The sequence below is a fragment of the Hypanus sabinus genome, chromosome 10, assembly GCF_030144855.1.
Source record: "Hypanus sabinus isolate sHypSab1 chromosome 10, sHypSab1.hap1, whole genome shotgun sequence".
Taxonomy (NCBI): domain Eukaryota; kingdom Metazoa; phylum Chordata; class Chondrichthyes; order Myliobatiformes; family Dasyatidae; genus Hypanus; species Hypanus sabinus.
Window position 1 is genome coordinate 133,264,986 of NC_082715.1, and position 21,931 is coordinate 133,286,916.

Here is a 21,931-nt window from a genome sequence, read left to right on the forward strand (position 1 = left end):
GAGAAGAGGGCATATGCCTCATTGCTGTATCAGACCAGCAAGCACCAAGACCTCGCTTGGAAGGTGGTGAGAGGTGCCGCCCTAGAGTGAGCTTTTGTCTACAAATGTGTGCTGCCAACAGGATGGCTGTGGTGAGGAAGACTCTCTGCAGACTGGATTTGCTAAGAGGATTCGTGGCTCTTTGTCTCAGTTCATCCCCAGTAGCTGCGTAACAGAGGAAACTCTGATCTTTTGGGTTTTCCCAGGAACAGACATCAAGATGTCAGGTGCTGCTGGAAGGTCATCTACTCAGTGTAGGACACAGATTGAAATGCCCAAAACTTGTTGGTGTTCCAGCACAGCAAGATGTCCATAAGCCAGGGTTTCCCAGCCTGGTGTCCACAGACCCCTCAGTAGGAGTCCATGGCATAAAAATGGTTGGGAACCCCAGCTGTAAGTGAATGATGCTGACCAGCATAGTCCAGGCTGCATGGGTATGTGTTGAGGAATGCACTGAAACTTGTTACAGCGGGTGTAAAGTCATGTTGGGAAGGCTCGCGTTCTAGAGTCCTTCGATAATAAAAGCGTATTGCCTCAGAACCAAGTGAGGGGCAATGGTGCTATGTTTATTTAACGTCTCTTTTCTCTCTAAAGTTTATACTACTGGATGTACTGATCATGAATGTGAAGGTTTTTTTTTAACTGCTTCTTTGTATTTTTTTTATCAAGAATAAAGTCTAGTTTTGAAATTAAAAGAGAAAGCTTTGTGTAGCTCTAGAGTCAGCTGCTCAGCTTTTAATTGAAACTGCCTGAAGAAAATGATTTTGAGGATTTGGTGTTTCATCTACAACCAAAATACGTCTCTGGCAGATGCCATCTGCCTAATCCTGGAGCTTTTGGACAGTAAAGGGCAGTATATTTCATTATTGCTCATTGACTACAGCTCAGTGCACTGTTATATCAATTGATTGGACAGTATGCAAGATAGGTTCTTCACTGCACCTCTGTGCCTGTGACAATGATTTACCAATAGGTGTAGAAAAGAAAATTTTGGGTTCTAGTAATTTACAAGTGATGCACTTGATGGATGCAAGTGTGGTAATGGCATTCCCCAACATTTGGACATGACATAAAATTCACTCTGTTCACTCGTGACTGCACAGCCAAACACCCAAGTAATCAAGTTCTCAAGTTCGCCGATGATATCACAGGCACGACAATGGTAGAGCTCGTCACCAACAATGATGAGGTAGCCTACAGAGACGGGGAGGAAGAGCTCAAGGCCAGATACCAGGCAAATAACCTCTTCCTCAATGTCAACAAGATATCGATGGTCAGTGACTTCAGGAGAACTCACACCACTCTTTATATCGGCAGCACTGCAGTGGAAACTTGAGCAGCTTCAAACTCCTGGGAGTGCTCATTGCGCACAACCTCTCATAGTCCCAGAACACATCCTACACAATCAAGAAAGATCACCAATGTCTCAACTTTCTGAATAGAACTGGACTATGCACATCAATACTTGGGTCATTCTACTGATGCGCAGTGGAAAGCTTCCCAGCGTGCTGCATCACTGCATTGTGGTGGATAGGAAGTCTCTAAGTAGTTGTCAAAACTGTCCAAAGCATTACCAGCACCAGGCTACCAGCCATCAAGGACATGCATATATACAGAAAGCTGACCGAGGAAGAACAGCAATATCATGAAGGATCCCGCCCACCCTGCTCATGAAATAACAGATGCTGCCTTTCTGATGTATCACCTTTTCAAGGTGTCCTCGATATTGGGGAGGCTAGAGCTCAGGATGGGCTGGCTGAGTTTACAATTTTCTGCTGCCTTTTACAATCCTGTGCAGTGGCCTCTCCATACCAGGCAGTGATGTAAGCAGTTAGAATGCACTTTGTGGTATATCTTTAGAATTTTGCAAGAGTCTTTGACATACCATGTCTCCTCAAAAACCCGATGAAATATAACTGCTTTTGTGCCACCTTTGTAAATTACATCAATGTATTGGCCCCAGGATAGACATTCAGAGATGCTGACACCCAGGAACTTGGAACTGCTCACCCTTTCCACTGTTGAACCCTTGATGAGGACTGGGGTGTGTTCCCTCGACTTCCCCTTTCTGAAGTCTACAGTCAATTCCTTAGTCTTATTGACATTGAGTGAAGGTTACTGATGCAACACCACTCGACCAGCGGATCTATCTTGCTCCTGTACACCACACCACCTCGTCACCATCTGAAGTTTTGTCAGAGATAGTTGTGTCATTGACAAATTTGTAGATGGTGTTTGAGCTGAGCCTAGCCGCACAATCGTGCATGTGGAGAGAGTAGAGCAGTGGGATATACATGCTTCCTTGAGGTGCACCAGTGTTGATTGCCAGCGAGTGGAGAGCCAGCAAAATTGTATCCACTGTAGACCTATTGTGGCAATAGGGGAATTGTAGTGGGTCCAGGTCCATCTCTAACTTCAATCAGAGTTATTTTTTCATTCTTCAAATAGCTGTCTGTAGGTCGTACCTGGGCTTGTTTTATAAGTTTTGGATCACCTGATGTGAATGCCACAGACCTGGCTCTCAGCAGTCGACAAATCTCTTAGTCTATCCATGTCTCTTAAGTTTGGGCATGTCCAGTATGGTCTGAAAGGGATACATTCAACCAATCTCTTGATGAGGAGATCTTGATGAAGCTGATGCAACTGTTCATTCAGATTCGAAAATGAATCCTGAATATTGTCCAGTCACCCGACTCAAGCTGTCCTGAAAGTACCCCTCCACCTTCCCTGATCGTACCTTCCTGATCCTCAGCATTAGTGCTGCAGTCTTTAGTCTCTGTCTATACGCCGGGAGTAAAAGTACAACCAAGCGATTGACTTTCTGAAGTGTGAACATGGGATGGCACAGCAAGCATTCTCTATGTGACCATACATTCTCTACATATAATAGTGATCAAGTTTGTTGGATCTTCTCATTCCATAGGTGATATGCTGCTGATAGTTGTACAGAGACTTCAAGTTGGTCAGGTTGAAATCCCCCACAGTGATAGGGAAGGCATCAGGGCGAGCTGTTTCGTGACTGCTGGTTACGGTGCTCGGCTCCTCCACCGCCTATTTGATGTTGGCCTGAGGTAGAATGTACACCACTACCAGGATGATGGCGGAAAACTCCTTTGGCAGATGTCACGGATGACATTTGGCCACCAGCTGTTCCAGGTCAGGTGAGCAGGACAGAGACAGAATCACCTCACCTGTGCACTGCGATGAGTTAATCTTAAAGCATACTCCACCTCCTCTACCTTTAAAAGACACAATACTTTGTGTGTCTTTGCAAAGAAGGATGAAGTCATCGGGCTCCAGTGCTGCATCCAAAATGGCGGAGGTTAGCCATGTTTCCATGAAGCAAAGTTTACAGTAGTCCCTGATGTCCTTCTGGTACTGCAATTTTGTTCTGAGGTCTTCAGTTTTATTCTCCAGAGACTGTACACTGGCCAGCAGGATAGTTGGGAGTGGGGATCGAAGTCAATTTTACCTGTAAACCAGTGCGCCATGCCCACTTCCATTATCTGAAATGGGAACCACACTCATGACCTGAGTCTGCAGTCTGGGATCCAGCAATTTTTAGAAATGTCCTAAAATGATATTGCTTACGAAAGTCCCCATGGCTGTGACTGTGCATTTCAGCTATAGTAGTCCTAATTTGGAATATTTGATGATTCCCATTGGAGCTGCACAAAAAGCATCACCACTTATCAGTGTTATTCCTTGTCAGTCACCTTATGTACAAACACTCCTGTACCTAGCATTACTATATGTACATATAGTCAATTTATGTATATAAGCTATCTGAAAATGATATTAAACAATCTTGAATATTGAAATCTTCTGCTTTCTTTCACAACTGTAAATGTTAAACTTTAATGAATACAGTTGACCCTCCTTATTCGCGAGGGATTGGTTCTGGGACCCCTCGCGGATACTAAAAAATGCGGATGCTCAAGTCCCTTATTCAACCTGTCTCAATCTGGTGGACCTTAGGACCCAGCGGAACCCCAGACCGTATTCAACCTGTCTCAGTGCGGTGGACATTAGGACCCGGCGGTAGAGCTCTGAATCCGCAGTGTTTCTTTTCACAAAAGTAATCACGATCACAATTGAAAATAAAGTGGAAATAATAAAGTGATCAGAAAGAGGTGAAACGCCATCGGTCATCGTAAAAGCATTAGGCTACGTTGGTCAACGATTGGAACAATTTTAAAGGATAAAGTGAGAAAGGCTTTGACCCAATGAAAGCTACAATTATTACTAAGAAACACAGTGGTTTAATTATTGGGTTTTGGGGTTTTGAGTTTTTGATCCTCCACATCAACCCGGCACAGTGGAGAGCACACGCAAGAGCAGTCTGTTACTGGATCGAACTCGGGATCTTCCATTCCCGAGCCCGGCGCTGAAGTATACGTTCTTAAGTGTTTTATATGCATAGAAAGATAAAATATATACTATATGCTAAGACAAACGTTTGACTAACTGACGCTAAACAATACCGGATGTACCTGTTCCGACTTACTTAGTAAGTGAACTTGTGATTTTTTTCAATCCTGATCCATGATAACCAGCGCACATCCTCCCGTATACTTTAGATCATCTCTCAATTACATATAATACCTAATACAATGTAAATGCTATGTACAATAGTTGTTATACTGCATTGTTTAAGGAATAATAACAAGAAAAAAAGTCTGTACATGCTCGAACAACGAGTGCTGAAAGAGCACTTCAGGGTTTTCTCGATTCGCGGTTGGTTGAATTCGCAGATGCAGAACTCACAGATAAAGGGCAGATTGTATTTGGATTAACATTGCAGCCTACTCAAAGTGCATTAGGGTAGGATATTTCCTGGAGTATTATTGAGTACACAAGTTCAGAAGGTAATGGGAGGTTTTGGCAAAAAATTATGAAAGGTGGAGGCCCTCCATTGGTTGAGGTCGACCATGGATGGTGTGTCCTAACTGCTTACGTGATACAAAAGCCAGGTAAGTCAGGTCAGTACGATATGGAGAGCAAGCTGGTAACCATGCAGCAGGCTCACATTTCCATGGAGCTGATGAATCCAGAGGAATGAGCAGAGACCGATACAGTTTGGCGCCAGCGGCATTACAGTAGTTGCAGGTGAGCATTGAATTCAATGTAAGACTACCTGAGGGACTTCAGCTCCGGGCTTTTCCTCTGGGTTTATTTCTTCAGCTTTCCCCATGAATGGGTATAGCCGTAAGGCAGCAGAGATTTGAGATCAAAGTTTTCCTTTCACCATAAGACATTGGAACAGAATTAGGCCATCCAGTCCCTCAAGTCTGCTCTGCCATTTCCCTCTCATCCCCATAACCTTGCACACCCTGACAAATCAAACCTATCAACCTCCACCAGTGACTTGGCCTCCACAGCCACTTGTCATAATGAATTCCACAGATTCATCACCCTCTGGCTAAAGAAATTCCTCCTCATCTCTGTTCTAAATAGGTGTCCCTCTATTTTGAGGCTGTCCCCTCTGTTCCTAGACAACTCTACCAAAGGAAACATCCTCTTCATATCCACTCTACCTAGGCCTTTCAACATTCGATAGGTTTTCAATGAGATCTCCAACCCCCCCCCCCCACATTCTTCGAAATTCCAGTGAGTACAGGCCCAGAGCCTTCAATCGCTGCTTGTATGAAAACCCTTTCATTCCTAGAATCATTCTTGTAAACCTCCTCTAAACCGTCTCCAATGTCAGCACCTCTTCTTGAATAAGGGGCCCAAAGCTGCTCACAGTACTCCAAGTGAGGCCTCAGCAAGGCCTTGTACAGCATCGGCATTACTTCCTTGCTTTTGTATTCTAGTCCTCTTGAAATAAATGCTAACATTGCATTTGCCTTCCTCTCCACTGATTCAGCCTGCAAACTAACCTTTAGGGAATTCTGCACAAGGATTCCCAAATCCCTTTGTACCTCAGATTTTTGAGATTTCTGCTCATTTAGACAATAGTCTATGCTTTTATTCCTTCTGACCACGGTGCATGACCGTACACTTCACAACACTATTCCTTCTTCCAACTCTTTGCGTATACTCCTAATCCTAAGTTTGCAGTCTCTCTGCTTGTTCAACATCATCTGCCCCTCCACCTATCTTTGTATTGCCTGCAAACTTGGACACATCCAAGTTGTTGACATACAATACAAAACGAAGCGGTCCCAACAGATCACTTTGGACCACCATTAGTAACCGACAGCCTATCTAAAAAGAATCCCTTTATTCCCACTCTTTGCCTCCTGAGAATCATCAATCCTCTGTCCATTCTTCCTGTAATACCCTGGGCTCTCATCTTGTTTATCAGCCTTGTGTGTCGCACCTTGTCAAAGGCCTTCTGAAGATCCAATTACACAGCATCTACCAATTCTCCTTTGTCTATCCTGTTTATTATTTCTTCAAAGAATTCCAACAGATTTGTCAGGCAAGATTTTCCCTTAATGGTCACATGAAACCACATCCTTAACAATCGACTCCAACATCTTCCCAACCACTGAGGGTCAGGCTAACTGGTCTATAATTTCTTCTACTTCCTTCACTTCTTAAAAACCAGAGCGACTTTTGTAATTTTCCAGTCCTCCGGAACCATGCCAGACTATATTGATTCTTGAAAGATCATTAGTAATGCCTCACTCAGCAGTTTCTTCAGCTAACCTTCTCCCAGTTGAGCTGCCAACCGTGGCTGACAAGCTCTATTTGCTTGAAGCGATTAGTAAAGCACCCGGTAGCCCACTTTTGCCCCTTCTCCTGTTAGTAGAAGCTGTTCCGTCAGGCTTAGTAGCTAAGCCAGATGTGAATGCCAGGGCCTGGTACTTAGTTATTAAAGGTTATTTGAGATGCATGCTATTGGGAATTAATAAGTAATAAGAGCTTATCCCCACTAAACCCCCAATTATAATAACCAGCAGGTGAAGAAAAGGCCCAACCTCCTTTCTGTCTGTAGTTTGGATGAGTTCCTTGAACATGTCTCCCATAACTAAAGCCCGGGGCTCAGTTTAATGTACTGTTCATTCTCTGGAGATTGTGTGGCAATCACAAATTTGGGCCAGTTCCCTTCAGACTGCTCCCTATAGTGTTATGGCCTTAATCAGGAATGGAAATAACTGGATTACTCTGCATGATCTAATATAGATTTGTTGGTGGATGATTTGTGGTAACGGTTATCAGAAAACAATAATGAGCTGATTGGAGCCAGGTGGTGTGAAGAAAGGAGGGGGGATTATTGAGACAGTCTCCTATTGGTTCTCTCATGTTCTCTTTCCTTTTGTTCACTTTCCCATTTCCGTCTGGCCATCACCCATACCTGTACCCCTGGGTTTTGTCTCTACTGGCCTGTCCTACCTTCCATATATCCTTCGGCATCTGGTTCCACTTACCACCTTTTAGTCTCTTTCTATCATTCCCTTCTACTCTGCCCACCTGCCTCCATCTTCCCATTTGTTTTTCCTTGCCTGTTTCTCACCTGTCTCTCTCTAATTAACTCCTTTCTCATCTGACTGCAAGTCATTCTGGACCTTACTAGGTTTCACTGTCACCTCAAACTCCTGCTTCCTCCCTCCCTCTGGCAGCCTCCTGTTTGCTATCTTCTCTCACCACTTTCTCCTGATGCAGGATTACAGCCAGTAACATCGGCGATTCCTTTTTCTCCACAGATGTCAGCTGTATGTTTTATTTTTGTTCTAGATTCCAGCTTCTGTAGTCTATTGGGTCTCTGAGGATTGTGGAGCTTTAAACCTTTAGGGGCACTTAAACAAAGTAAAAATATTAAGTTAAATTAGTAATTTTTTTAGAAATAATGAAGACAAAGCACTTTGCATTTAAAATATTGATGTTATTTGATTTTTGACACTGCACTTAAAACCATGACTTATTGTTAGTAACTTCAATCTCTTAACACCCTCAATGAAAAACTTTGAGGTTTTGTTTGCTCTTAAACTTTGTGATATATTCTAAGTAATAATAAAAATGGATATCAGAAGAGATAACCATAGACAAGCTTTGAAATAATTAGAGTTTAATTTCTGTTTTTTAATGAAGTAATTATTAATTTGTCTATTAAGCATTAGCAGAATGGGCTATTCAACCTTAAGCTTGGTGCAATTTAATCCTGTCTTCCTATGTGCATTTACTCATTTCCAGTAATGGTTGCTGAAGGACAATTAATTGTCTTCCCTGTGTTCCCTTCTATATTCCAGCCTTGTCTAAAACATAGTCCTATAGTGACCAAATGTTGAAACTGGGAGTTATGAGCGTTTTGCCTGATTACTGGATGAATTTATTGAGACCTTGGGGGCAAGTGCAATAATTGTATGGAAGTTCCTTTAAATCAAGTGTTTCCAATCTGGGGTCCATGGCATAAAGGCTGGGAAGCCTTGATTTAAATGATCAGTTGTACAGTATTTTATAATACTCTATTTTTTTGAATGTGTTCTTAAACCACTTATGAACAATTTGCAGTTCTGGTATTTGATTGTGGCAGTGTAAGTTACAAAATACATTTGTATGCAGTTTTTACAGTAGAGTACAATGGTGTGCTTATTTTTCCCCAGAATTTTCCTGAAATGGAATTACTTCATTGCCTCACAAAAGATGCTGTTGAAGCTCATTTTATGTCCTGCATTAAAGAAGCTGATGCCTTAAAGCACAAAAGTCAAGTAATCAATGAGATGCAGAAAAAGGATCATAAGCAGCTTTGGATGGGCTTACAAAATGGTACGTTACTTTGTCACCTCTTCTTATTGTTTGTTTTGCTGACTGTTGCAGATGTTCTTGTCTTCCTGTGTTGGATTAATAACTGGAAAATCATTGCAGAATTACATTTCCCATTTCCAAATTTGTTGTTTTCCTGAACAATTGTTTACTATTTTTAACCAAGGACTCAAAACAATAGTGTAAATTTCTATATAATTGGTGGGAAAAGTTTCCTCCAGGATATTGAGGGCAAATACTACCATTCAAGTCTATTTCCTATATCTTCAATCTGAAATTTTTTTTTTGAACTTTGAAACACAATTGTTCAATAGGCAATTTTAAAATACTTTTAAAGAGTTAATTGATCGAGCCTATACTTAAATACCTGCATTATACACTTGCAGTGCAATTACTTCAGCAATAAACTGTTTTAGACTCAAGAGCACTTCAAGGGTGCTACTAAACAACTGAAATTGCATTGGTTGGTTAGTGAAGGTAACCTTCCTGAGAACTTAGAAAACAACAAGAATCAGGAAGCTGAAGGTCTTGTATCAAAGACCTGATAGAGTCCACACTCTATTAACATGCACCTGCCCCAGCTTGCTTCATTATTTCACTGAAGGTTTTAGTTGTGTATCAGCTTAATATTGCTTCATAATATTTTCTGTTCAGAATATGTCTAACTGACATAGCATTCATTATCAACAAGAGAAAATCTGCAGATGTTGGAAATCCAAGCAACACTCACACAATTCTGGAGGAATACAGCAGGCCAGGCAGCATCTATAGAAAAAGCCGTCGATGTCTTGGGGGGGAGGGGGCTAAGTGGATGCACACCTTGCCCAAGGGTGACCCACAGGCTCGCAGAGGGAAGGAGTGCCTTACACATCCTTAGGTAGACACGTACCTCCACCTTACCACCCAAGTCATTATTAGAAATGTGTAAATTATTTCATATTACATTTTGACTACAGGTCATACTGATAATTGAAGAATGTGCAGTTTCTGAATATGTAGAGATTTATGGTTGTTGAAAACTTTTGTAACCTTATGTAAGAAAATACTTTGTCCAGGTTGTAGCTGATAGTAAAAGCTAATTTATTAGGGCCAGCATGGTGTTATGTTATCACAAACAAGATATAATCTGCAGGTACCTTGAGAGTAAGTTTGCTCTTCTTCAGCCCCCACACTAATCTTAGTGTTATTACATTTCTAATCTATCTCTTGGAGGGTTCATCTCTATGTTGGATATCAATGGGTGTGTGCTGCTGTGATATCTAATGCAGTACATCTTCAATGATGAAAGAATAAAAATTCAGTGACAAACGAGAAAATTCAGTGGATTGTTCTTTCCAAAGTTTCTTTGCTTTATGCAGAAATGCAGCATTATATGTTGAACCTATTATTGTTTACATCGACCAGAACTGATATGAAAGTAAAGGCGTGTGCATTAACAACTCAAATCTTGCACTGGTTAGAAATGTACCAAATAAATATGTAAATTTTAAAGCAAAATAAGAGAGCCACAGCCTTCTGCAAATAAGAATGTTACCTTGCTTTTCAGAAAAATAAGTCATTGAAAAAAAGAAATAAAAGCTGCTTCTGAAACTGATAAAAACTCTTTTAGAATATGTAGCATCTTTCATTGCTTTTTATAGGGGTTTTGCATAGGCTTTTGAAGATATCTAACTTGTGAAACAGTACATACAACCACAAAAGAAAAGAAAGTACCATTTGGGTCCGTGGACTCTCAGAACATGGTACATCTGCGAACATCGTCTGGTGTTTAAACGAGAAGCAAAACTAATTCTGACAGTTAGTCAAAAATGCAGTATGTTCAAAAGGGCGTGTACAGGAATGAACCAGCTTTTTGTTTTTAACATTTTTTGCTTAACTGACATTCCGTTAAACTGAATGGTATTTAGTTAACATTTGACATTTTACCCTTTAGTCACCAAACCACCTGTTGCAAGTCTGTGATTGATGTATGAGTTCTCAGACCTAATTGGTGCATTGCAAATGAGCTTAGATAATAAGGGGTGTTTGTCTTTTTGTTAGTCAGGTAGATACATCGGCGCTAAACCCAGTTGTTTAATTCCTATGATAATAACTGTCCAGCACTTACCACATTAGCTAGGTTTTCTTTTCCTTTTTCTCTTCAACTAAAGAATATTGAGACCACATAAACTTACTTTCAGACTATAATGAACTTTATCTACTTGTTTTATCTTCTGCAACTTCCTGATAAAGTGGTACAAAGATGTAACGAAACAAAATTTTATCTTGTGGGAATCAAGGAATTTCCCTACTCTCATTTTTTCCATTAACTTGCACTAAAAATTTGATTTAATGTTGATTTGCTTCGCAAACTTATACAATTTAAGTACAATAATTCATTTCTATTCATTGTTTTGTGATGGAGATGCTGCTGGTAGGCTATTCATAATTGCCCTCGAAAATGTGAACCACCTTCAGGAGTTGCTGCATCTTTTCAGTGGATACAGTGTTTTTGGGTAGGAAGTTACAGTGATCATGTAGGAATGATAACTATTTCAAGAGCAAGGTGCTTTACAACTTGGGAGATAACCTGGTGGTGGTGTTCCCATCAACCTGCTACCATTGTCTCTAGTGGTAGAGGTCACAGCATTGAAGTTGGCAGTTGGTGTCCTTTTTGTAGATAATGCACATTGCAGTTGTGTTGCACTGGTGTTGAAGCTGCTTGATTAGATTTGTTAAAAGGTGTCAATTAAGTCCACTGCTCTATCCTGAATGGTATTTTTCTGCACAAGGGATGCATTTATCCAGACAAATACTCCATCACACCCATACCTCTTGAATAGTAAAAGGACTTTGGAGTGAGAATTGAATTAAGCACCACTGGATACCAAGAGTAGCCACGATATTTACGTGGTAGGTAGGGTTGAGTTTTTTCTCAGTATTAATTCCCAGGATGACGATGGATTCAAGATGGTAATGACATTGGATATTGGGAATAGATATTGAGAATTCCTTTTATCGAGGTGGTCTTTGTAATCTTGTAGTATGTATGTTACTTGCCGCTTTTCAGCTTCTTCCTGAATATTGCCAAGTGTCTTGCTGTGGCATTGGTTGAGGTATCGCAAGTGGAATCAAACATAGTGTGATCGTCAGCAAATGTCCTTTCTTCCTGCTTATCATAGGAACAGTGTCAGTGAGTTGAAGATGGTTGTTCCTTGGGCAAAATCCCATAGCAATGTCCAAAATCCAAATGATTGACATTCAACAAAATACAACAGTGTTGTTTTGTGTAAGGCGAGGCTCTAACCGCTTGAGTAATTCTCCCTTAATGCGTGTTTGCTTCAGTTTCACCAGGGCAACTTGAATCTACACTAAGCCAAAAATTGCCTTGATGCTAAAAAGCATTTATCGTACCATCTCATGTCCACACTTTGGCAAGTTTGATCACCTGGCTGTACTTGTACTCCTAGGCAGAAACTGAAGACTACAGCACCAGTGGCGAGGATGTGAAGGTTTGGTCAAAGGAGATGGAGGAGCATTTACAAGACTGTTTTGAATCGGTGTTTTGGACCACATTCCGGGATTCATCTTTGGAGCTGAATGAATATGCCATGGCTTTGATTGACCTCATCAAGACTGGTGTGCCTTTGAAAGCATCTTAAGTTATCCTTAAGTCATTGCTCACGGCAGTGCGCCTAACACCACAACAGGTCTACAGCAGACACAGTCTCCCTGATTCTCCACTCTGCTTTGGAGCACCTAGACAACAACAAATCATACATAAAGCTACTGTTTATTGATTACAGTTCTGTGTTCAGCACTGTCATCCCCTCAGTACTAATCAACAATCTTCAAAACCTGGGTCTGTCTCATCAGGAGACCACAGTCAGTAATGATTGGTGATAGCATCACCTCCTCACTGAAGATCATCACAGGCACAGTTCAGAGATGTGCATTTAGCCTACTGCTGTACTCTCTCTACACATGTGACTGTGTAGTTAAGCACAGCTCAAATGCTATTTATGTATTTGCAGATGGCTCTACTGTTGGTAAATCTCAGATGGCAAAGAGGAATCATAAAGGAGTGAGAGGAAGTGGTGTTGCAACAACAACCTTGCACTCAACGTCAGCAAACCCGGGAAATTGATTATGTATTTCAGCACGACAGAAAATCAGGAGAAAACAAGCTAGTCCTCATTGAGAGGTCAACTGTGGAAAGGGGTCAGCTTTAAGTGTTAACATCTCCAGGGACCTGCAGTCATGAAAGTACACCAGTTCTCTATTTCGTAAGGAGTTTTGGGATTTGTATGTCACCAAAAACTCTTAAAATTTTCTGTAGGTGTGCTGTGGAGAGCATGCTGACTAGTTGCATCACAGCCTGGTATGGAGGCTCCAGTGCATAGGATCACGAGAGGCTGCAGCCACTAACATCACGAGCACAACCTTCCCCACCGCTGATGACATCTTCAAGAGCAGGTGCCTCAAGAAAGCGGCATCCTTCATCTGGGACGCGTTGTCTTGTTCCTACTGTCAAGGAGAACATACAAGAGACCCATACTCAGTGACTTAGGAACAGCTTCCTCCCTTCTGCCATCAAATCTCTGAACAGTCCATGAACAATACCTCAGTATTCCTTGTTTTTGCACTATAGTGTGCCTTTGCATTGTACTGCTGCTACAAAAAAAACAAATTTCACGTCATATAAGACAATAGTAGTAAATCTGATTCTGAAATCAGTCTCTCATCTCATTCCTGAAACTTATTACTTTGGGGCCAAGGCTGTGAGGAGGATTGGAAAGCAGTTGCTTTATCTGGTACTCACATCTGTTCCTTAATATATGGAGTGACTGAGGGCTGGTTTTGTGCTAGTGAGAATGTTCAGAGGAGATGGCTTACCAGCTTGGCACGTCTGACTGTACAGAAACACCAGTCCTTAGTGCTCACATGCTGAGTATTTGAACTACTTTCTCATATTAATTGTTTACTTATTCACTGCCAACTAGATGTGACAGGATTTCAGTTTTAATCTGATTTGTCGGTTGTGCATTGCTTTCCTTTGTTTTGTCACTTGCTATCTTTGCTGTTCAACAAGTATTGCAGCTTATTGTGCATTTTTCTCCTGCTGTTCATGTAGTGCTCTTCTGTGTGCTTCATTGAATCAGAGTTAATGCCCAGGCTTGATTGTAATGATGAGGTGAGGGATATACAAGTTTAGAAAACTGAGCGGTTGTCTGATTGAACATTAGATTCCAAGTGGGCATGAAGGTAGCTGTTCAGATGTTTCCACAAGTGGGAGAATCTTTCATGAGACATTGTAGCGATGCACTACACACACCGCTGAAATAACACGCAGTTGGTAAGTCGTTTTGAGACTAGTTTATTCAAACTTTGCGGTGCTGGCATTTAATCCCTAGCACCTGCCCTCTCCGGGCGAAAATGAAGTCAGAGGTGCATTACCAAAGTCTCCCCCCCCCCCCGCACGCTGGCTATTTGTGAGCCGGTTCGCCTGCGCAGAAAGTGGGTCGCCACATAACCCCCCCCACCCCCTCCACAACTGGCAATACACCCCCCAATGTCCACAGTCTGGAACAGCCTCTGTTTGGGAGGTCTGCCTCTGTGCCGCGGTGCCTGAACCTTGACCGACTGCGCCAAGTCCACATGGGCTGGTTTGAGTCGGTCCACTGTGAAAACCTCCTCTTTCCCCCCAATGTCCAGAATGTACGTGGACCTGTTGTTGTTGATCACCTTGAACGGCCCCTCGTACAGCCACTGTAGCGGTGCCCGGTGTCCGCCCCTTTGTACAAACACAAGCTTACAGTTCTGTAGGTCTTTGGGTACATGGGTCGGGGTCCGTCAGTGCTGTAAAGTCGGTACGGGGGCCAGGTTGCCGAGCCTTTCGCGTAGTCTGTCCAGGACTGCTGCGGGTTCTTCCTCTTGCCCCCTTGGGGCTGGTATGAACTCTCCCGGGACGGCCAGGGGTGCACCGTACACCAACTCGGCCGACGAGGCATGCAGATCCTCTTTGGGCGCTGTGCGAATTTCAAGCAGGACCCAGGGAAGCTCATCCACCCAGTTAGGTCCTCTCAGGCGGGCTGTGAGAGCCGACTTCAAGTGATGGTGGAAGCGTTCCACTAGTCCGTTCGACTGTGGATGGTAGGCAGCAGTGTGGTGTTACTGTGTTCCTAACAGGCTGGCCACAGCCGACCACAGGCTAGAGGTGAACTGAGTGCCTCTGTCGGAAGTAATGTGGGCTGGTACCCCGAAGCGTGCTACCCAGGTTGCAATCAGTGCTCGGGCGCAGGAATTGACAGATGTGTCGGTGAGCGGGACTGCCCCTGGCCACCTCGTGAACCGGTCTACCGAGGTACCGCGCTCCTCGGGACACTGGTAGGGGGCCCACGATATCCACATGAATGTGGTTGAACCTCCGGTTGGTGGGTTCGAACTGCTGCGGCGGGGCTTTAGTGTGCCGCTGCACCTTGGCTATTTGGCACTGCGTGCACGTTCTGGCCCATTCACTGACCTGCTTGCGAAGTCCGTGCCACGAGAAACTGCTGGAGACCAGCTGGACGGTTGTCCTGATAGATGGGTACGCCAAACCGTGTATGGAGTCGAAAACTCGCCACCTCCAGGCTGCCGGGACGATGGGGTGAGGTTGGCCGGTAGCCACGTCGCACAGGAGGGTCCTCTCACCTGGGCCTATGAGAAAATTCTGCAGCTGCAAACCCGAGTCTGCGGCCCTGTAGCTGGGCATCTCGTCGTCTGCCTGCTGCGCCTCCGCCAGTGTTGCATAGTCCACCCCCAGGGACAGGGCCTGGACAGCTGGTCTGGAGAGTGCGCCCGCCATGACGTTGTCCTTTCCCGAGACATGCTGGATGTCCGTCGTGTACTCGGAGATGTAGGACAGATGTCGCTGCTGGTGAGCCGACCAGGGATCGGACACCTTCGTGAACGCGCAGGTCAACGGTTTGTGGTCCGTGAACGCAGTGAACAGCCTGCCTTCTAAGAAGTACTTGAAATGCCGGATTGCCAGATACAGTGCCAACAGCTCCCAGTCAAAAGCACTGTACTTGAGTTCGGGTGGTCGTAGGTGCTTGCTGAAGAACGCCAAGGGTTGCCAGCGCCCTTCGATGAGTTGCTCCAGCACCCCACTGACTGCTGTGTTGGATGCGTCCACTGTGAGTGCGGTCGGAACGTCCGTTCTGGGGTGCACCAGCATCACGACATCTGCCAAGGCTTCCTTGGCTTTAACGAAAGCGGCCGCAGCCTCCTCATCCCAAGTAATGTCCTTGCCTTTACCCGACATCAGGGTGTACAAAGGGCGCATGATATGGGCTGCTGAGGGGAAGAAACAGTGGTAGAAGTTCACCGTACCAACGAACTCCTGTAGGCCTTGGACCGTGTTGGGCCGGGCAAAGTGACGGATCGCGTCTACCTTGGCGGGCAGAGGTGTTGCCCCGTCTTTGGTAATCCTGTGGCCCAGGAAGTCGATGGTATCGAGACTGAACTGGCATTTGGCCGGGTTGATCATGAGGCCAAAATCACTCACGCGGGAGTAGACCTGTCGGAGGTGGGACAGATGCTCCTGGCGACTACTGCTGGCTATAAGGATGTCGTCCAAATAGATGAACGCAAAGTCCAGGTCACGTCCCACCGCATCCATTAGCCGCTGGAACGTCTGTGCGGCGTTCTTCAGGCTGAACGGCATTCAGAGGAACTCGAACAGGCCGAATGGGGTGATAAGTGCTGTTTTGGGGATGTCTTCAGGGTGCACCGGGACTCGATAGTATCTCCGGACGAGGTCTACTTTGGAAAATATTCTTGTCCCGTGCAGGTTTGCTGCAAAGTCCTGTATGTGCGGCACGGGGTAGCGGTCTGGAGTTGTAGCCTCATTCAGTCTGTGGTAGTCGCTGCATGGTCTCCAACCTCCAGCTGCTTTGGGCACCATGTGCAGGGGGGAGGCCCGTGGGCTGTCGGACCTCCGTACAATCCCCAATAACTCCATCCTCTTGAACTCCTCCTTCGCCAGGCGGAGCTTTTCCGGGGGGAGCCTTCGTGCGCAGGCGTGGTCCTTTGGTCGGGATGTGGTGCTGAACCCCGTGAACTGTGGTGCCAGAATCGATGGACAGTCTGCCAGGATTCTGGTGAATTCGTTGTCCGACAGCATGATGGAGTCCAGGTGTGGGGCCGGCAACTTGGCTTCACCCAGGGAGAACGTCTGGAAAGTCTCGGCATGTGCCAGTCTTTTCCTTTGCAAGTCGACCAGCAGTGAGCTCGCAAGAAGTCCACCCCCAGGAATGGTTGGGCCACGGCAGCTAGTGTGAAGTCCCACGTGAACCGGTTGGTGCCGAACTGCAGCTGCACTGTGCATATCGTGCTGCCGTTTGCGGCCCTCAGGGTGGGCCCTGGCTTCCTGTTGCGGGTGTCGTACCCCCGTCGGGGGCAGGACGCTGATTTCCGCTCCGGTGTCGACCAAGAAGCGGCGTCCCGACTGTTTGTCCCAGACGTACAAGAGGCTGTCCTGGTGGCCAGCCACCATAGTCATTATGCCTTGCAGGGCGGGTGACAACGGCAGGCTTTTGTGCCCCACCGCTGGTGGTAGAAACACCACTGTTTACTGGCCGCCTCACTCCTGCCTCTGTGTTGTGTGCGCCCCCCTGCCGGGCCTGGTCTGGTCTGCTGTTGGGCGCATGGCCTGGTAATCTGACTGACGGATTCCACGCTCTCCCTCTTGGCTTTCCACAGCACGTCTGCCCGGGCCGCCACCTTCCGAGGGTCAGTGAAATCTGCGTCGGCCAGCAGCAGATGTATGTCCCCGGGCAGTTGATCAAGGCACGCTTGCTCGAACATGAGGCAGGGCTTGTGTCTGTCAGCCAGGGACAGCATCTCGTTCATCAATGCTGACGGCAGTCTGTCTCCCAAACCGTCCAGGTGAAGTAGGCGGGCACCTCGCTCACGCCGTGAGAGGCCGAAGGTCCCAATGAGCAGCGCTTTGAATGCTTCATATTTGCTTTCTTCTGGGGGCGACTGTATGAAATCCGCAACCTGGGCGGCCATCTCCTGGTCAAGGGCGCTCACCACGTGATAGTAACGCGTGGAATCAGAAGATAATCTGCCGAATCTGGAACTGGGCTTCTGCTTGGCTAAACCACACGCGTGGTTGCAGTGTCCAGAAAGTCGGCAGTTTCAGCAAAACTGCGTGAACAGATGAAGAGTCGGTCATCTTGGGTCCAAATCCCATTTGGACCGTCGGGGTCACCAATGTAGCGATGTGCTACACACAGCGCTGAAATAACGACACGCAGTTGGTAAGTCGTTTCGAGACTAATTTATTCAAACTTCGCAGTGCTGGTATTTAATCCCTAGCGCCCACCCTCTCCAGGCGGAAATGACGTCAGAGATGCATTACTAAAGTCTCCCCCTGCGCGCTGGCTACTTGTGAGCCGGTTCACCTGCGCAGAAAGTGGGTTGCCACGACATCATAATTACAGGAAGAGGGAAAGGTTATTTAAAACCTGAGATGAATAGGTATTTCTTGGAAGACACGAAGGTCAGCAGGAAAAGGTCACCTCTGCTGTGCCTACCCTGCTCTTTAATATGATCTTTGCTGATCTACCCCAGGCCCAAACTCATCATCTGTACCAATCCCCACTAGCCTCCATTGCAAAAATCCATGTGCCTTTTAAATACGTATGGTGATCTTGCCTCTGCTACTTTCTGTGAAGAGAATTCCATAAATTCAATACTCTGAGAAACTTAAATGTAGTGGAGCTTTAAACAAAATTTAAAGCGATGGATAATCTTTTTGTAAGTTCATGGAAATGAGGGCTGTGGGGAACAGGCACAGAAGAACATTTGAGGCTCTGGATATTTCTACTATGATTACCTTGAAGGGCAAGGCAGGCTTGAGAGATCAGGTGGTTTTCTCCTGTCCTTTCCTTTCCTTGTGTTTTTTGTAATGTGTGGCTAATGGGCCCAGGTTTCAGTTGCCAAATCTGTTTTGAGTCTGTTGTTTAACACAATCGTATGCCTCTATTCAATGAAAGAAATTTTGTCTTCATAAGATCTTTTGGATCGTTAGTGTTGTCGGACAAATACATCATTAGTAGTTGGATTGGTGGCAGCAAGGTCAAGGAGAATTCTCAGTGGTTTTGGTACCCTGGCTATCTGCCACAGGCCAACTTTGCCAGCTATGTCTTTCAGGACTTGGCCAGCTTCAAATGTCACTTTTAATCTGGGTGTTGCATTGTCCAGGTCCCTCTGCTGGATTGTGGTATATTTGTAGTAACAAAATTGAATAATGGTTTTATAATTAACTTTGAGAGATTGATTTAATAGATTATAGATTTTCATTGGAGTGAACAAGGTCCGTCTGGTCAAGCAATTGAATTGCATCCAAAGCAGATAAACATAGTAAGGACCTATTGCTGTTAGCAGTGATCTACGTTTTATAGCTTCAGTATTGATTCAGTCAAAATACAGTTTTGACTGAATCTTGTAGACCTAATCAGCTGACTGAAATTGTTGTTACCTGCATACTTATTGCCTCGGTATCTTGACTGTTATGTTGAGCACAGCATCTATGACTCCAGTAGTTTGACTTGAATCGTCTTTGTAGAACTCTTCAGGAGCAAGGTTCCTGAAAGCTTTGAGAGCTGTCTTAAGATGTTGAATCAAATGTTTCTCAATGACATAGAGGCAGGAAATATGTTCCAGATGCTGGGAGAGTCCAGTACCAGAGGGCATGGTTTGAAAATAAGGGGTAGGTCATTTAGGACAGAGTTAAGGAAAAACTTCTTCTCCCAGAGGATTGTGGGGGTCTGGAATGCGCTGCCTCGGAAGGTAGTGGAGGCCAATTCTCTGGATGCTTTCAAGAAGGAGCTAGATAGGTATCTTATGGATAGGGGAATCAAGGGATATGGGGACAAGGCAGGAACCGGGTATTGATAGTAGTTGATCAGCCATGATCTCAAAATGGCGGTGCAGGCTCGAAGGGCCGAATGGTCTACTTCTGCATCTATTGTCTATTGACATTGAGACCTTTTTAAAAAAGATCTTAATTGTGAAGAAACTTTTTTAAATATTGTTTCCAAATCAAGTACTTCTGGATAGTGTTTCTTAACTTAATCAACAACAAAAGGAACTTCTCATTTGCTTTCTTTTTAGTAGCCCTGAAATCAGTGGGATTTTGAGTCCTGTGCCTCATTTAATCTGAGCAAGAGTGTAGAGGTCTCAGCAAGATAGAATATTGCAGATGGACTCAAGTAGTGAACAAAAGTAATGGATTTGACATTCTGAATAGTTTTGTTTAACAGTGCACACTTTCATGGACTTCCACTGAAACTGCAATGTTCAGAGCTGCCAACATTTACCAATGGGAATCTGACCATAGTTTTAACTGAATGCTGCTGTCTCTGGGCAACAATGAAGACGCAATATGGTTTCTGAAACTGAAGGCAAATGTGGCATTGATATTACATGATGTAGCTCTAAGCTACTGTATCTGAATTCTGATTATCTATTGAACATTAATGCAACTTAATTTTAGTTACATTTTCCATAGTTCACAACAATTTAATTTTGATTTGGTGAATTAGACTGAAAGCCTCCAAGGCACTAATTTATTTAGCAATTGTTGCCAGTTTTCCTCTTAAAATATAAAATTCTAAAAATTGTTGCACGAAGTATTTATTTTTCATTTAATTCAGAGATATTTTCAAAAAGGAAGTGTTGACATTGGAGAGGGTTCAAAGGAGGTTCATGAAAAAGATTCTGGGATAGAAAGGCTTATATGAGGAACATTTGATGGCATTGGGCCTGTATTCACTGGAATTTAGAAGAATGTAGGGGTATTTTAATGAAACCTGTTGAATGTCGAAAAGACTAGATAGAGTGGATTTGGGAAGGATATCTCCTATAGTGAGCAAGACCCGTGGATACAGTCTCAGAGTAGAAGGATGTTCATTTAGAATGGATATGAGGAGGAATTTCCTTAGCTAGGGAATGGTGAATCTGTGGATTTTGTTGCTAACATGGCTGTGGTGACCAAGTCATTGGCTATTGGCTAGAGATTGATAGATTCTTAGTTGGGGAAAAGTCAGGGCATGATGGGTTATGGGGAAAAGGCCAGAGATTGGGGCTAAGTGGGAAATGGATCAGCCATGACGAAAGGGTGGAGCAGACTTAGTGGCCTAATTTTGCTCCTATATCATATGGTCTTATGGTCTAAGATGAAATGTATCATTGGCAGGAGCATCAAAGAGGCCCTGTGTTGGTAATAAGCTTAGCAAAAATGACATGCACAGAGCATCAAGTAGGGAAGACTTTGTTAAACTATATGTGGTATTGGTGTGGCCATACCGGGAATATTGCTCGAAAGCTGGAGTTCTAGTCCCCTAATTTGAAGCAGATCCAATGTTCATTTGACTGAATGTCTAAACGTTGGGGTTGTCTTATGAGGATTGCCTTAGTAGGTTTGGCCAATAAAGTACTTTATTGATCCCGAGTGGGAAATTCTTTTGCCAGCAACATTTTAAAACTTAACTAATAATAAAGTACAGAATAATAATATACACAATAATTTACCAATGTGCAATAATTTACAAAATAATAAAACAGACTATTGTACTATGATGTGTGTTCTCTTGTCGCACAGATGAACTGTTGTATATGCTTATTGCATTTGGTAGGATTTTCTGCAACAGCAGAGCAGAGTAAAGGGGTGTTTGAAAGAGTGCCCACTGCTTATTCTGTAGGAATTTTGAAGGAAAAGAGGATAAAAGTAGAAAGTGAGAGGATATTAAGATATTTCCCCGCCGTGTTGGGGGGGGGGGGGTGTGGGAGATTGTAAGAAGGAGGTCCTAAACTTGGATATGCAATTTCAGAATGAGAGGTGCCTATTTAAGGTTGAAGAGGATATTTTTTCTGTTCAATGAGGAAAGCTGATCGGTACGTGTTAAAGTAATGACTAAACTAGGGATCTAATTATATTTTCTCAAAATTATCGATGATTCGACAACTCTAGAAAATGCTTGGTACTGGAGGAGAGCATTTGGTTTGCTGTGCCTGTGTCATTAAAAAGTGCCCACTTTCCAGTATTATGTCTGTTGCCTTGCCAATCTCAACTTTTCAGCTGCACATCAAATATTTTTTTAATGCAGTGAGAGTTTCTGCCTCTACCATCTTTTCAGATCAGAAATTC

At 44.1% G+C, this 21,931-nt stretch overlaps 1 protein-coding gene across 3 annotated transcripts in view; it reads left to right on the forward strand.

Moving 5' to 3' along the window:
• The window catches only part of atg5 (ATG5 autophagy related 5 homolog (S. cerevisiae)), a 158,876-nt gene that overhangs the window by 54,929 nt on the left and 82,016 nt on the right, over window positions 1-21,931 (forward strand). For all 3 annotated transcript variants that reach the window (XM_059983020.1, XM_059983019.1, XM_059983021.1), the window contains exon 5: window positions 8,592-8,754. In XM_059983020.1, coding sequence (XP_059839003.1) covers window positions 8,592-8,754 — 163 coding nt within the window. The remainder of the gene's footprint in view (window positions 1-8,591; window positions 8,755-21,931) is intronic.